Raw genomic sequence first — 16,812 nt, 5'->3', positions numbered from 1 at the left:
TTTAAAATAAATGTTTCTTCTTGGGATTGATGGTTCCATGAAGAACCTTTAACATCCATGAAACATTTCCATTACACAGAAGATTCTTTATAGTGGGAAAAGGGTCTTCATATTATTGAAACAATCTTTTTTCTCTTTCACGAAAGGGTCCCAAAGGGAACCTAAATGGCTCTTCTATAGACCTTATTCAGAGCAGCGTCATGACAGGTATGAAAGCAAGGCTGTGAGGGATAGACTTACCGTGTTTTTTCAATGGCATCTGCTGTAAAAAGCTGTGTAAAGCTCCTAGATTACTTACAATTTTCCACAGCAAATTTTTTTGTCAACTGAAATCTCTTGGAAATATATTTTTGCAATGTTTCATCAGTATAACAATCTAAAAACACATTAAATAACAGTACAACCCACTGAAGAGATGTACATCTATACCTCACATACTCAATTTCATTCTCATTAAAAACCAAGGATGGCGCTGCTGTGAATAATATTGCTACAAAAACACCCCTTCTGGAACATTTGATTTTAACAGTGTAGATCAGTGGTTATTAACCTTTTTTGACTTCAAGCCCCCCTTTATCCAAGGTTGTCCTATCTAAGTTGATATGTACCTCTAATAACTCTGTTTTATACACCATTACCTTTTAGTTTTTTAAGCCTTTTAATTGTTAATAAAATACTTTTAAGACTTATTGAGGTCCTTTGGAAGTTTGCAGAGCCCCATCTGGTTAAGAACCGCTGCTTTAGATGTTCTGGAAAAATATTTGCACAACAAAACACTGTGTAAATTTAAAATAAACTTTGTGATTTTATTGGTTTTATACTTACTCATACACATCATACAATCCTAAATTTCAAAAGAAAACAAAAGGTATCTGGTGGTGTCTCTGGGGGACTGGGCACGCTGCTAAATTAACCCATCAATGCTGGTTAATGTACTGCCGAACATGCCTGAGCTGAAACTCGCGTCACCCATCCGAATGTTCTGATGAACTACAGGGAGAAAATTAAATCACCAAAATCAAGGCATTCTTCTTTAACCGCGTCACTTCACTATTTTGCTCAATAACATGCAATGAGGACAGTTAATCATTGCTAGCATAGAAGGGGTAATGCACTGGCATATAGTGCCAATGATCTGATAAGACACTGAAGGCAACATTAGAGGTGACCAACTGGCTTTCAACCCACTGGAGCTTCATAGTCAAGCGGTTGACTACATTCACAGTTTTTTGCCCACCACACACACTACAACAATCTCACTAGAAATTAGGAGTCCAGAATTTCCATACACCGCCTTTCACCTGTCTGTATGCCTACAATTAAAACCTAGAAAGGTAGGATTATCCTCAAGCAAATGGTGCAGACAGAAAGAGTGAGATCCCAACCCTCATTAAAAGGCTGTCAGGATGCCGGCTCAGCCAAGCGTGGCTTGAGTACTCTGAGCCACTGACACCTGCCTTGCACAAAAGCCCTCTTGAGCTGGCAGCCCCACTGAGGATAATGCTGCAATCGCAGACGGTGCTAATTAAAGCTCAGGTTATTTTCTTAATAAAGCAGCAAGGTCATTACCAGGACTTCAAATCTGTTACATCCACCAAGTTGCTTTCAACAAGTCTTGAAATCAAGGGGTTGTATATGAATTATGGAAAAATGTGCACTTCCAAAAACATCACAGGGGAAGATAGCTGGACAAATTTAAGGATAAATACAAAATGGTTGTTTCAGCCCTTTTACAACAACAAAGTAGTAATTAAAAACACACAACCAGCACAAAGATACAAGATTCACTCAAAGGATGACAGAGAACACCGCATTGCATCTTTCTCCTTACCTATGGATCGTTAATAAACACTACATACACACGAAACAGACGTTTTTTCCCTTCTGAACCTTCTTTCTAAAACCTTAAACATTCTATTTAGAATGGTAGCCATATAATATTTACATTATACAATAGAAGAAACCCGTTCATTTGGATAGCAGGCTCCATTTGCCCGTGCAACGGTACACTGTTCTGTTTTACATTTTTGTAGCAATGTAAAATGTGGCTTTAGCAAACACTGCATTTGGCCTAATATCTGTGTGAGCATGCAACGTTTATCTGTTAGGAGAAGTGTGTGCATTTTCCACTATGACATCATAAGCACAGCGGTATTAATTGTAAATACATGTCTTGGAACTGGAAAGGCGTCACCTAATAAACATATTACTAGCCGGTTCCATTCGCATCATTCAATGGTCTGCTGGTGGTTAACAAATACCTTGCTCTCAAAGCTCTGACTCTGAGGTAAAAGGTCATAATAGTTAATCGCTGGCGTGCATTAGCAACAACAGGCCTGCTAGGTTCCGTACAGCACCAAGGATCCTACGCTAACTGCACTTTTTTTTTTTTGTGCAAAGAAACTGAACGTTCTTGTGCTTTGATTCTGAAAAGCAAGATTTTTTTCAGCCCAATCTAGTGTGACTCTACCCCATCAGGACATATAATTCTTGAAAATGCATATGTAAATGGAGCAAAATGTTCAAATATTGTTAAGGGTTTCCTACAAATGGGTTTTAGTCTTTTTTTGGGGGGGACAGATGCTTCCAATCCTCCAGTATCAACCAACCAAATGATAATACAAAATAAATAGAATGCAATCACACAATTCAAGCTACGTACAATATATTAATATAGATCTTCTGATGCCATACACTCATTAAAACAGAAAAGGAAAGAAAATAAAACTCAGTCACTCGCTTATGTCAAGGCTCTTGCTACACCCCACCCTCCCCCCTTCAAACCCCATCCAATAACTATTCATGCACCCAACATTAGCATGATAAGTCAATATATAAAAGAGAAATATTTTTTAAATGCACAGGCTGGGATTTGACATGTTGGGATAATTAACCAGAATAAAGAAAAAAGAATAACACAGAAAAAGAATTTTACATGGGTAAATGTGGGAGTAGTCATTAAAATCTATATTCTTCTTCAGCAACGTTTTGCGATATCACAGAAATTCCCTCTCAATGCCGCCCCCACCCACCTCTTCCAATGATTCCGGAACCCACATCTCAGGGCTCCTATAAAAAAATAATGTTAATATCCTAACAAAAATCAATGCCAGGGTAAAAACTAAAGAGTCCACCCTCCCCCCAGTTCACATGGATGCCCACCTGACAACCAATCCCTCTTCTCCCTGGCTCTCTAGAAAAGAAAATAATAAAATAAAACAAACACACTCACATATTTCTCAACATGTCACACATTCACACACACACACACACCTCTACACCGTCCTTCCGGGAGAGACAGGGAGATGATAGTTTAGGGAGTGGCCAAGCAGGGGCTGTACCCTACAACCCCACCAACCTTATCCTACGATGAAGAAATGAACCCATTTTAGAATGGTGTTATTCAGCGCCATGGTTCCAAAACTTGCAGGTCAAACAATATTTGCTCGTTTAGCCATCAGTCCTCATAATTTCTGAATCTTCTCAGCTACCACAATGGGGTTCTCCTTGCGGATGCGGGCGGCAGCGGCTCCTCGGTAGTCGAAGGGACAGTCATGTTTGTCAGAATAACGGTGGATAGCGCAAAACAGGTTACCACAGCGACAGTCAAAGCCTATAGACAGACACAAAAGCAAGTGGATTCAGTCAGTCATGTAATCCTGCTGGGTGAAAAAGTTTAGCAATGATTTCTGATTTCTCTCAAGAAAGGGCAGGATACCAGCAGGACCATGTGAAATGCAGCACTAACCTGCAGTATGCTGTCTAAATACAGATTAAAACTAGAACAAATTAACTAAAATTGATGGTTATATACCGGTAATATAAATGCAAGTCGATTTTGGGGGGGGAATTATACACTACTGTTCAAAAGTTTGGGATATTACAAAACTTATATTTGTTTTAAAATGTTATTTACATATATAAGTGATGGCAAAGCTTAATTTTCCATGACTCCAGTCTACAGTTTCACATGATCCTTCAGAAATCATTAAAATATGCTGATTTTGTGTGCTCGAGAAATGTATTATTATTATCAATGCAGAAAACAGTTGTTCTACATAACTTTTGTGTAAACTGTGACCCATTTTTTTCAGGATTCATTAATGAATAGAAAGTTCAAAGAGCAGCAATTTATTTGCAATAGTAAAGATTTTACATTTTTACAAAAGATTTCTGTCACTTTAATGCATCCTTGCTGAATAAGAGTATTAATTTGTTTGTTTTTTAATCTTACTGACCCCAAACTTATAACATTAGTATATTAATATATTAAACATATTAAAACATACTATGAACCAAACCAGCATGTTGGATGCAAATGTGTTTATATATATGAACTTAGGTAATGGGAATAATAAAATAGGAGACAATCCGCTGATTCTTTCAACAAAAAAGGAAAATGAGCAGCTTTGCAGTAATCAACAACAACAAAAAAGAACAGCTTTGCATTAAAGCTATATTTTGTAAAGTTTTGAAGTCTGCTCAAAGATATGTGCAGCCCAGCCCTCATTCAAGAACAAAAAGCGCTTCCCTTGGCTCTTACCCGTGAGGCCAACTTTTTTCCTACAAGTGAAGCATCGATTCTTCTTTTTGTTCTTGTCAGGGGTCTGATCTCCATCTGATGAAGTCTGCGCAGCCTCCCCTACTGGCCCTGTTAAACACATGGCCAGTCTTTGATAGATAATTTTCTAAAACACAATAAATGTCCTGTCTTCTGAGGCTACACGATACTCAAATCAATGATTTAATGATTCATCAGTATTCATGTCTTCCATAAAGAGAATTAAAAACAGGGATTAAGTTTGGATATGGTTGTTCACGTTTTTCAAGGTGTATTTCTTCTTTCTAGATTACTCTGGTCTTTCATAATTGACTAAATATGACCAAGATTAAATCTATCAGAATAAAAAAAATATATAAAAAAAAAAGATTTTTGAAACAAAAATCTAAATATATGTTGATTGTCTTTTTTGGGACTAAAATTAACTAAAATTGTGTGATTACAATAGAACATTATTTAAAATAAATAATATAAAATAAAAAAAATATTTCAGTGTAAGCAGCAGAACGGTTCAAATAACCAAAGAATATGCGTCTAAAAATGAAAGTATATTTATTCATTTAAACACAGCCGTGAAAACAAAGCAGACCTGTGCTTTTAGACGATCCCTCCTCCTCTTCCTCCTCCACTTCTGCTCTGTCTGAATCATTGGTTGCCGTGTCCTGGGAGATGCTCATAGCAGTCATCTGCTGGGTCACTGGGCTGGTCGAACTACTGCATAAACACAATCCAACCAAATACAGGAGTTATTTGTTATAATTCCTTCCTATACCATCATAAGCTGCTTGTGCTCATTAAGAGATTACCACTGAGCTACAGGCTGTTTTTGCACTTGCAGTTTGAACCAATTCAAGCATGATCAGTCTCAGATTCATAAAGACCTTATTACCAAGACGTGCGTTCTTCAGGCGGGGTAACGGCTTCCGTAGGGGGTACAGGGCTGGACTCCACTGTTACTGCAGACGCACCTGGGGAACCTACAGGAGATGTGGCCGCTGGAAGAGACAGACAAGGAGCTAACCATGAACTCTTCTTAACTTCAAAACTAAGTGAACAAATTAGGTTCTGAATGCACTACTGTAGGTGTATTTGACACTGTAATTGATTTAACTGATTTACCTTTCTCACCCGGAGGACTGTTTCGCCCCCCACCTTGTTGTCTCTGCAGATGTTCCTTGTAGCAGACAGAGCACATTCCATTGGTGCGAGGGTTACCATAGAAACCGCATCCCATAGTGCAAAGCATTGGCACCTGCGTCTGATTTGTCTCCTGAGCCATGCTGTTTGAGAAGGGGGGTGAGGGGGACGGGATATGGCGATCCTAAAGAAGGGGTCGAATAAATTAATATTTCATTAGCATAATTTAGCATTAGTGGCTTAAAGACCTTAGTTACATTGAAGGAAATAGTATCTAAAAATGAAAGATATTTGACTCTCCATGTCATTCCTGACATGCATGACATTTTTATGAAACACAAAAATAAACTTCACATTGATTCTTGTATCCATTGGCTAACAAGTTTCAAAAAAGGCATATAAAAGCATCATAAAATAGTTGTAACTAGAATGCTATTTTTCAAGCCACATAACTTTTAGTGATCGACCGATGTATCGGTTTACCGATATTTTTCCCGATATTTAAGCATTTTCCCATAATCGGGAATCGGTTTTGTAATATCGGATTTTCCGATAAACGGCGCCATCTTGTGGCCGTTTTGAGAATTCCGCCATTGCAGCCCGCGTCTGAGGAGATCAGTCAATAACAACTCTGTGCACGGGTAAAGTATATGTTCTACTTGCTTTGCTTTAATTATTCAACTTTATTTAACATAACAGACATGCATGCAGAAATGAGATTTGAGACATAAATGCCTGATATAGTTTATTTATGCAGCTTGGTTCTAAAAAATTGAGACGAACTCTTTGAGCCACGTAGCGTAATCCGTCATGTCCTTCCCCAATAAAGACGTAACTTTACATTAATTAAATAAAACAGACATGAATGAGTGCATGTTGAAAATAAAAGCGCTGAATTTAATTCTCTATCTGTTGTATTTGCTCACCATTAGTCTCGAAAAAAAAGGTCGTTCATATTGCTGAGCACTCACTGGGTTGATGATCAGGAATGCTGAAGCACGGCCACTGAATGAAACTTTTGACAAGATTATCTTGTTTAAACACCCTAGATTATATTATCATTTACTACATAGCAATTATTTCGCTAATACACATCTAAATATACCGCTTTGTGGAAATTAATTATTTATTATCTGCACTCGCGATCGCGGTTGAGTAACGTATAGCCTAATGTTATAGTTATGTGTAAATGCATAGATAAACAGCACTTTGTCATAAAGCAGTTCATGATCTAGACCGACAAAAATATTAATAATAATTAATAACATACTAGTTGGAAAATGCAATGATGTATATGCTGTTTTGTTTGTTACTTTCCTGATGTTATAGGCTATTCCAGCTAATATTATGCAGTGAATTAATATTACCCAGTGAATTATTCCTCACTCTTAGTTTAAACCTATTAAACGGCACATAAACCTTCTAAAACTGTTTAAAATGAATTACATTTCTGCAAAGGTGATATGACTCCTCTGTCAATTATTTTCTCCATATGAAAACATTAGACTTTTAACATTTATTTTGCCTATTGTTAACATTGTTGCTGCTGATGCTTATAAATGATATGTATAATTTAGATATAAATTATATAATGTAATAATATAAATGTTTTTATTGTAATTTGATTAGTTTACCATTTATGAAAACAAATAAACATATCCAAATATGTTAGAATAGTTTTTGTGCTTTATTTTTTACCTCATCAAAGCTTTTATTTTTAAACAAAGACACTTAGTAACAGTGCAGTTTATTTTTTAGACTCAGACCCCTCTATTTATTTGTGTATAAATATAAAGTTTTTTTTTGTATGCAAGGAGGGAGTGATTGTTATAAATAAAATGGTTTGTTCAGTTCATTTGTGTTGTGATAATTGTGCCAAAAACAGAAGTATAAAAGTAAATAAATATCGGTATCGGTTATAAAAAATCAATATCGGTCGATCACTAATAACTTTGTATATAGTATATAGAGGGGCCTCACCTTCATGGGGCTTTTTTGTTCTTTTGGGGGCTTGACAGCATATGGTCACTATGAACTGTTGTTGTATGGCAAATATTCTTTAAAACTTTTTTTGTGTTCCATGAGGGAAAAAAATAGCATATAGGTTTGTAATGAATGAGGCCAAACAATGACAGAATTTTTATTTTCTAAATGTCTTACTTGGTTACACTTTTTAAGGTGTCCTGGTTACAGTGTAATTACACAAATATATACTGAGTAATATTAATTAACATGTACTAAGTGTTAGGGTTTGGTTTAGTTGCTTGTATTATGCATAATTTACGTTTTTTTTTAGAAATAGGTAAGGTATAACATGGACCCTTTAAAATAAAGTGTTAAAATACATTTAGAACTAAAAATGCATAACTGCTATCACAACACATATCAGACAAATTAACTAAACTAGATGCATCGAATTGGACATCTTTTGTGCTCTACCCTTGACTTTGCTGAAAGGTTTAGAAGAAAACATCTATTCATGTTTAGTTAATTTACTCTTGACATGGCTGATTTGTACAATGCCACCATGTATTAAACAAACGATGTATATAAACTAGATAGGAAGATAAATGAGAGACAAAGTTTATAAATTGCTGGACTCCCATTAGAGTGAAACCCCAAATTAAACCCCTTTGATTTATTTGTTTATGACCTTGTTAGATGCTGACAGTATGCTGCATGAAAACAATATTTTCTTTGTTCGCTTTTTGTTTCTCAAACAAGCAAACGAATGATCCAGGTTACAGAAACCTTAAAAGCCTGCTGATCTAATGACGATAAAACAATCTGACAACAGTTGCGCTTCAATACATATAAAATAAAGCAGTAAGTTACGTGTTTAATATGGAAAAATAGAAGTTTACCGTCGCAATCTGGATGACAGATTACCAAATAAACGGGAATAAATTAGGTTACTTTGGAGCATGTCCAGTAAAAATCAGCTGAGAGCCTCTCCGCAATTAGAAAAACATTTGTCTTTGACCCTAGAATGGCGACAAACAACAAACCGAGGTGTTGTCAACGTCGAAGTGACAAATACAAAAAGCAAATACAATCCTTCAAAATATTTAACATTAACGTTTACGTACAGATGACCGTGTTGAAATTGCTGAATAGATGAAAGTCGATTTGTTTCTGATATTCAACTAGCCAGGCTAACGCGCTAGCTCTGCTAATAGCTAGCCGACGTGATGGCAGGCACAGAAATCGGACAACTGGGACCTCGAGACCGTCCCACGAACACTTGCGGTGGCTTAAAACCTCCAATAGCTCGAATATTTACCCGTATTTCCGTGTGACCGAGGAGGAATCGACGACCTTGATCCCCAGAAATCTGACAGAGTAGGTTCCTGCTATGCGCGTGCGGCCTGCTTTTCTCAACGTCATCTGAAACAACGGGTGTGACGTCAACCGAAACGCAACAATTTGGCCATCATCGAAACCTCATCATCACACTTCCCCCTAGTACACACCTATGGTCCACACACCAACAAATCCTTCCAAGTATTCCTATACCTTGCAGTGAATTTATGTATTTAAATGCGTGTTTGAGACAACGTTGGTTTGAATTGTTTTGGATGAAAAAGTTACAGATATCTTAGAGAATAGGGAGGGCAAAATGGTCATGTGCAATTTACACATGTATGCTTTCATTTTCAATTTCGGTGTCAAAGCTTCCTACTTCAGCTTCAGCTCATTTATTGCAACCACATGTTAATGCAGTATACAGTATATTATATTATGCATTATTCTATTTTTGCTGGTTCCAGTCCTTTTGTTTAAGCCAAGACCCACAGGTGAATAGGGTAAAAAAATTTAACTTATATCTCCATACTTTCCCAGTTGATCAATCGCAGTACAATGAGACAGGTTTTCTAGATTGTTATTTTTAAATATGAAAATTAATCATTATCTAATTAATTACTCACTGATTTGCATACATTTTCAGAACAGAAATCATAACATTGGAATCATTTAGCAGACGCTTTTATCCAAAGTGACTAACAAATGAAAGCAATAGAAGCAATTAAACTGACAATAGGAGAACAATATGCAAGTGCTTCAACCCTTCCCTGTTTGGTCTAATGCAGTATACATTTATTTTTTAAATGAATAGATATAGAAAGAAGAGAAAAGCAAAGAAAGTGTTAGTATTAATGGATCAAATTAATGGCTGAAAAAGCTGTGTCTTCAGCTGTTTCCTGAAAATGGCTACGGACACAGCAGCTCTGGTTGAGTTAGGCAGATCATTCCACCAGCAGGGAACAGTCCAGGTGAAGGTCTGTGAAAGTGATTATGTGCCTTTTTTGAGATGGCACCACAAGGCAAGTAATAGCACACTTGCCTCTGTGATATTGCATAAAAATGACCCAAAATATGCAGAAATGCTTAAATATTATATAGTACCTCTCCATAGAATCCGTCATTTGTGCTCAGAAAGCTAAAACAAATGGAAGAAATAGAAATAATTTCTTTCACAAAAGTATTTTATTTCATTGATCGATTGATTTTGCATTTTAAACAATAAAAAGATCTCTTTTGCAGGAGTAATGACATAAACATCATGAATTACAAAACCAGGGACTATATGGCTTGCTCTTATTTAGAAAGTGCAATGTATTCAGTATTTGATAAGTACGACAAAGGTTTGATGCTATACGGCAGTTTACCACCTGCATTAGCTTCCATACGGCAGTGGTTTCAATCCTTGGTTTAAAATACTGATATTGCTAAAATTATAATTTGCAATTTTATCTTCATTATACTGTCATTTTTAAAAAGTAGTATGAGTCTAATGACTCTAGTTAACACAAGTTAAAATACTGAAATGGAAATGGTTACAACATTCAACAATTTGCAGCATATATTAACCTATTTCATTAGATTATGGGGCATTTTCAATCGCCTTTCTCTGTTATCTGAGGTGCAAAAGGCCCAACCAGCCAATTGAGAGGAGTGTTATTAAGAAGGTATTCCACGACTCCATCCAAAGATTGTCGTACCTGTTAAAAGATGAAGATTGATAAACACTGTCGAAATTCGACGTAAATTTTATAATAGATTAGAACTGAATAGAGCACAACAATTGATGAACAAAATGACATACGCTCGACTCAAACTGACTGTACCTGGCTTATCTGCTGACGCGTCTGCTGTAAGAGAATGGGTGTGAGTGTCCTGGTGCTGCTCAGAGATGCCTGGAGTTCTTCAGCTGTATGTCGAGCATTCAGAAGCTGTTCCTGCACAGTGCCTGGGAGACCCTGTACGCTGGACACAACACCTGAACACGCTACCTTTAGCTGATCACTCAAACCCCGTACCATGGACAGGGCTCTCCACTCCAGCTCCTATGAGGGAGATATCCACATATGCACACTGAATATGTGTCTGATAGTCTTGAGTAAGATATTCATATTTTGTGTCCGATTGTAAGTAAAATACATCCAAAAACAACAAATACAAAGTGCATCTGTACCTCTCCCTTGCCTTTTGCTCCATCCACCTCAGTTTCTTCTGTTACTTTTTCCTGCAGTTCTTTGGGCTGGCCTTCCTTCCATTCTTTCCATCTCTGAAGTAACTGCTCCGGAGCGCCTCCTAGCTGCTGGCTGGCACTGGCCAAAGTAGCCCTGGTACTTTCCAGCAGGTCCAAAGTGCTGGTCATTTGAGTCACAGTGGCATGCGTATTGTCTCTCGCCTTGCGGGCTCGAAGCAGGGACTGCTCAAGCGCCCTCTCCTGAACTTTGGCAGACAGCTTACCCAGGCGGACGAAGTAGCTGGGGCTAGTAGTTACCATGAATCCTCCCTCGTCATCTGGCCTTGGTTCAGCTAGGGCAGCTAGAGGCAGAACACACAACACTGATGTCAACACCTTACATTCATACATATATAGGCAAAGTTTTGGGCCAGTAAGATTTGTTTATGGCTTCAAAGAAGTCTTTTAGGCTCACAAAGGCAGCATCTATTTGATCAAACACAGAGCAAAAAGAGTAATGCTGTGAAATATTATTAAAATAACCACATTCTATTTCAATGTATTTAAATGTAATGGATTTCCTTTTTATGTCATTTATTTCTGTGATGGCAAAGCTGAATTTTCAGCAGCCAGTCTTCAGTGTCACATGATCCTTCAGAAATCATTCTTGCTAATTCGCTGCTCAAGAAACATGTCTTATTAACACATTGTCATTATTAACAATGTTGCTGCTTAATAATTTTTTGTGGAAACCATATTTCTTCAATTAATTGAAAGTTCAAAATAATTTTTATTTGAGAATTAGATTTTTTTTTCAAAGTAAAAGTCTTTACTGCCACTTTTGATCAATTTGATGCCTGCTTGCTGAATAAAAGTATTATAAATGTTTTTACTTTTAAACAGTAGAATATATATTGAATATATTTTAGGAAATATACATAGAAAATAAATATACAGTATATGAAAGAATAGCAAACATTTTTTATTGTATTAAAAACTTTAATTTCTAGGTAATAATGCAATAGCAGGACTTGAAAGTGAAATGTTTTCTTAAAGCTGCATTCCCTATTGCTCATTAGCTCTTGCCAGAACTGAAACAAAAAAGTCTTTACTCCAAGAATATGCCCTTTGCCCTTTCATAGTGATAATGTACTGTATATTCAAACAGAAGGCTAACACAGAACATTTTTACCTTTAACATTAATTTTTTTCTTCTCATTTTTGAAGTAATTTCTTAATAATAATGAAATTACTGGGTCTGAAGTGCTACTTCACTTACCAAGCTCCTTTTCACTAAGTGGAAGGTTCTGATCCACCCAGTCTTCAGAGTGGGTAAGGGCCTTGTCTACACCATTACTGACCATCTGGCCCACACGGCTCCCCATGACAGTGTTTATCCCTCCGGTCACAGCCATACGTGTCTTTTCCACACCTCCCAGCACAGCCCCTACCACAGCATCCTTTGCTCCGGTTACTGACTGGTACATCATGCCCACTGTGTCAGAGACCAGCTGCAAGTCAAGTCAAGTCACCTTTATTTATATAACGCTTTATACAATACAGATTGTTTCATAGCATCTTTACAGTGATAAACAGGAAAAATTATGCATTTCAGCTGTTGTTCAGCTGAAGTCAGTTCAGTGTTGATTCATATCCATTGTAAAGGTCATCAATTATTAAATTAGTTAATCTATTCATCAACATTTCATCAACATTTCATCTATAAAGCAGTACTGCAAAAAAATAAAATGAGGTAATCGTCCAGCTCAGTTCAGTTCTCATACAATAGCGTCAGTACATTCAGATCAATAATATTGTTGAATATTAAGTGCCATGGAGATATTTACAATATTGATTCATATAGCGATTCAAATGTAGAATAAGTCGGTCTAGGCTTTACCTTGTTTGCTGGTTGTTGTAAAATTGGAAGATTTTCTTCTACCTTGTCCAGGCCTTTCATGGCGTATTCATTTACCACTGCAACTGCAAAAGAGAAAAAACACAAATAATAACATTGGCAGACAGAAGTTTGCAATAATTAAGATATAATAATTATTTTGTTTTTGTTTTTGAAAGAAGTCTCTTCTGCTCACTAAGACTGAATTTATTTGATAAAAATACAGTAAAAACAGTAATATTGTGAAATAAAATAATATTAAATTTTAATATAACTGTTTTCTTAGAATTTATTGTAAAATATAATTTATTCCTGTGATGGAAAAAAGCTGAATTTTCAGCAGACATTACAGTCTTCAGTGTCACATGACCTTTTAGAAATCATTCTTATATTCTGATTTAATGCTTTATTATTATTGGTGCTCAATTATTAATAATGGTTCTTTTTATTATCAGTGTTAAAAACAGTTTTTGCAGCTTAATATTTTTGTGGAAACTGTGAAACATTTCGTCAGGATTCTGTGATGAATAGAAAGTTCAAAAGAACAGAATTTATTTGAAACTGATTCAAATGACAGTAAAGATGTTCATAATGTTGTAAAGGTTTCCAATGTAATGCCTCTTTTTTGAATAAAAGTATTCATTTAAATTTTTTTTTTTTTTAGAAAAGATTGTAATACAAAATATTAAGCACGAGCAACGTTTTCAACATTGAAACATTGACATTGGAGTAATAAAACTGAAAATTCAACTTTGAATCACAGGTATAAATTACATTTTAAAATGAGACATCAGAAAAATTTCACAATATTACTGGTTTTACTGTATTTTTCATCAAATAAATGCAGCATTGATGAACATAAGAGACTTCTTTCAAAAGCATTTAAAAAAAAAAATCATAATTATTCCAAACTTTTGACCGTCCGTGTACAAACTACCGTAACTTTAGTAACTGCATCTAGGTTTAAGAAACTCACTCTGAGGTTCCAGCCGGTCTAGTATGGGTTTGGTACCCGTTGAAGCAGCGGCACCTAGTGTTCGCACCCCGCTCTCTGCCACCTCCATTACTCCTTTCAGGAGTGGCACGTTGTCTTTAGTAGTGCTGTAAGCATTATACACCGCACCACATGCTGAACTCACCAGCGGCAGGTTGCTCATTCGGGAAACCACACTCTGAAACAATGAAATGAAAAAAAAAACTTTGTTGCTATTTACTCTACTTTTGATGCACAATGGGCCTCATTCATGAAACATGACAGAACAAATTGTTAATAAAAAATACTTATTCACTGATGCATGGAATAAAATTGATATAAAATGGTTTCATGAACGACTTACATATAAATTTGGTTTATATGAATGAACGTGTATGTCATATAAAACGTTGTGATTAGAAAACTTCTGTTTTGTAACTGTATGTGAGGGTCATGAAATGCGTGACTCACTTGGTCCTGAGTAGCCTGTGAAGCCTCTGTGTTCTTCTCTGCTGACTTCCCATTATCTGCCATTCTGTGGGAAATGTTGAATTAAAAAAAAAACATTTAATTCACTGATAATCATGGATAGTAGCGATCCATCTCAGAAACACAAAGGCACTGGAACCATTAAAACTCACAGCCTGGTCAGAAAAAAATCAGATAAGCAAATGATGACAGATTTATAAACTATATAAAAATTATAAATCTAATCCTAACCCCACAATCTGATTGGTTGGTTCTAATGTTGTTCCAGGACTAAGACTGATCATACTTGGGTGAGTCACATTAAATGAGGAGTGAACATATAGCCTACTTCTGTGCAAATTACGTGATCCATTATAGACGCACTTGGTTTATCATGTCAATCAGATTAGAGACCATAAAGAAGATGAAGAACAATTTATAATGTAGAATAATATAATATAAAGTTGTAATCATATAGCCTATATTTATATCATAATATGTGTAGGCTATATATTTATATTTTATAATAATATAACAATTTATATTTATATACAGTCTTTCTTTAAACCTAAGAAGAGTACTTTCACATAATTATCTTTTGTAAGTTATTGTAATGAGAAATGAAGGAACGACAAAGCCGTGTCCTCTCAACCTCCCTTTAGTTTAGATGATCGAAAACGAATAATAATAGGACATAAAAATGAATTTTTTGACCCTTATAAAACGCCCAGATAGAGGAAAAATCATCCTTCATTGGCAAGTTAACATATCTTTGCTACATTTTAAAGAAATGGGCGTTGAGATCCCGTCATCGTAATGATGACCTTCGTAATGACAAATCAAGAGCGTTGAATAGAGGAAAAAGCATGGCTAAACTTTCACCCACTTCCTGAGAAATTCTATTGTTGCGCCATTGATTCCGTGTGGATTGGAATTTGACAGCTAGATGAGACTGAAACGATAGACTTGACAAAACCGTCTTAACAACATTTTAATCTTACAATAGACTTATTTTTGTATTGTAGACATTAATAAATGTATTCTTGTTTCTGAGGAGCGGCTTGTACGCGTGAAGAAACTTTTAGCCAACTGGAAACAAAACGTAAGCGTAGGCTCGCGCTCGCTCTTTGATAGATCTACTGATATAACATTAACGCACCGATGAAAAAAACTGTTATTTGCCATCCCACATACTTCTTGTCAGACTCATTTTCCTATTGTCTCAGACAGCTGTCATAGAAACTGACCTGTTATTGATCTCTGTTGTCCCTCGCTGACCCGCGTGCAGCAGCCTATGTGGGAGTCTCAATCTAATCGCCGTGTAGGCTACTCAAGAGGCTGAGTCAACTTGACGCAATAAAAGTGCAAAATTAGGCGGAGTTCTTTGAAATAAACCAATCAGCCTCTATGAGATCTCTTATTATGAAACTACCCTCAATTATTGATTCCCTATTTTTAACTGTTGCCTTTTTAGCATATTTTATATGATTATTATTTCCTCGCTCTCTAACCCTAAATGTTAAACCTCAGATTAATTATTGTTTGGCCAGACTCCCCAAATTGTGCCACCCAAGAAAAATCTGCTTAAACAAAGCATTTCTTAAAACAACCTATAATTATTATTAGCCTACTGTAAAATGTCTCCAGAATACAATTTTCTTAAATGAGAACATAATAATCTATTATAACATTTTATGTATCCTGTTAATGAGCAACTTACTCTCATAGTATTTTGGACCTTTATATACCAGATGTATCAGGGTGTTGATAAAGATACTGCCAGATTAGGGATCATTATCATTATCCTTTTGAGTTCATCTCAGGTGAAAGAAAAGCAATATGATACCCACGTATTTAACTACAAATCTTTGGAAGTCTCGAGCTGAACAGCATGAGTTGTTGAGGACCAGACAGGCCTCTGAAGTTCTGGTTTGGTCCATAATCCATCCCTATCCTGGCGGTTAAAGCTCTAACAACCACACAAGATTATATATGGAATCTTATATAAGAAATCAGTGATAAAATCCCCCGCCTCTACACTAATGCTAATCATTTGAGATAAGGGTGATGTGTAAGTTGTTGACGTGTACACTTTAACTGATACTTCACTATACTGAAAAAATATTTTGTTTTCAAACATTTGACTTAGCAGCCACTGCAAGCTTAAGTACAATCAATTTAGATGTTTAAGTAATTTCAACTTAAATTGCATTAAACTTGACTTAAAATTAGTTGAATTTTGTCTTACATAAAAAAGTTGAAAATTGCTTAACTTATTTTAATGAGTTAAAGCAATGTAAAAC

At 36.0% G+C, this 16,812-nt stretch overlaps 2 protein-coding genes across 3 annotated transcripts; both read right to left on the bottom strand.

Moving 5' to 3' along the window:
* Positions 1-781: 781 nt before the first annotated feature.
* Positions 782-9,182, bottom strand: LOC143732386 (AN1-type zinc finger protein 5). Of its 2 annotated transcripts, none has more exons than XM_077223404.1 (6): positions 8,982-9,182; positions 5,681-5,882; positions 5,451-5,556; positions 5,151-5,275; positions 4,544-4,651; positions 782-3,613 (listed from the first exon to the last, which is right to left on the bottom strand). In XM_077223404.1, the coding sequence occupies exons 2-6, from the start codon at positions 5,838-5,840 to the stop codon at positions 3,465-3,467; spliced, it is 648 nt and encodes a 215-aa protein (XP_077079519.1). In that variant the 5' UTR covers positions 5,841-5,882; positions 8,982-9,182; the 3' UTR covers positions 782-3,464. The 2 variants fall into 2 exon arrangements, with proteins under 2 accessions (XP_077079519.1, XP_077079518.1); XM_077223403.1 differs by having other exon boundaries at positions 7,679-9,127.
* A 985-nt stretch (positions 9,183-10,167) lies between these two features.
* Positions 10,168-15,864, bottom strand: plin3 (perilipin 3). The gene is made up of 8 exons (XM_077223402.1): positions 15,757-15,864; positions 14,513-14,576; positions 14,045-14,240; positions 13,072-13,154; positions 12,451-12,682; positions 11,175-11,533; positions 10,828-11,046; positions 10,168-10,701 (listed from the first exon to the last, which is right to left on the bottom strand). The coding sequence occupies exons 2-8, from the start codon at positions 14,573-14,575 to the stop codon at positions 10,597-10,599; spliced, it is 1,257 nt and encodes a 418-aa protein (XP_077079517.1). The 5' UTR covers position 14,576; positions 15,757-15,864; the 3' UTR covers positions 10,168-10,596.
* Positions 15,865-16,812: the final 948 nt, after the last annotated feature.

Source organism: Siphateles boraxobius, unplaced genomic scaffold, assembly GCF_051911475.1.
Source record: "Siphateles boraxobius isolate OS27281-9 unplaced genomic scaffold, OSU_SipBor_1 9, whole genome shotgun sequence".
Classification (NCBI taxonomy): Eukaryota; Metazoa; Chordata; class Actinopteri; order Cypriniformes; family Leuciscidae; genus Siphateles; species Siphateles boraxobius.
This window is presented reverse-complemented; position numbering and strand designations above follow the sequence as displayed.

Bases quoted from the DNA above. Each gene is read 5' to 3' on its own strand.
- plin3 (XM_077223402.1), bottom strand. From the start codon at position 14,575: ATGGCAGATAATGGGAAGTCAGCAGAGAAGAACACAGAGGCTTCACAG. The intron at 12,683-13,071 runs GTAAAGCCTAGA...CTTGACTTGCAG, and splicing joins TACAACAACCAGCAAACAAG to CTGGTCTCTGACACAGTGGG. The intron at 11,047-11,174 runs GTACAGATGCAC...TCTCCCTCATAG, and splicing joins GAGCAAAAGGCAAGGGAGAG to GAGCTGGAGTGGAGAGCCCT.
- LOC143732386 (XM_077223403.1), bottom strand. The intron at 5,276-5,450 runs GTAATAAGGTCT...GTGTTTATGCAG, and splicing joins CCTGAAGAACGCACGTCTTG to TAGTTCGACCAGCCCAGTGA. The intron at 3,614-4,543 runs GTAAGAGCCAAG...GTCTGTCTATAG, and splicing joins GAAAAAAGTTGGCCTCACGG to GCTTTGACTGTCGCTGTGGT.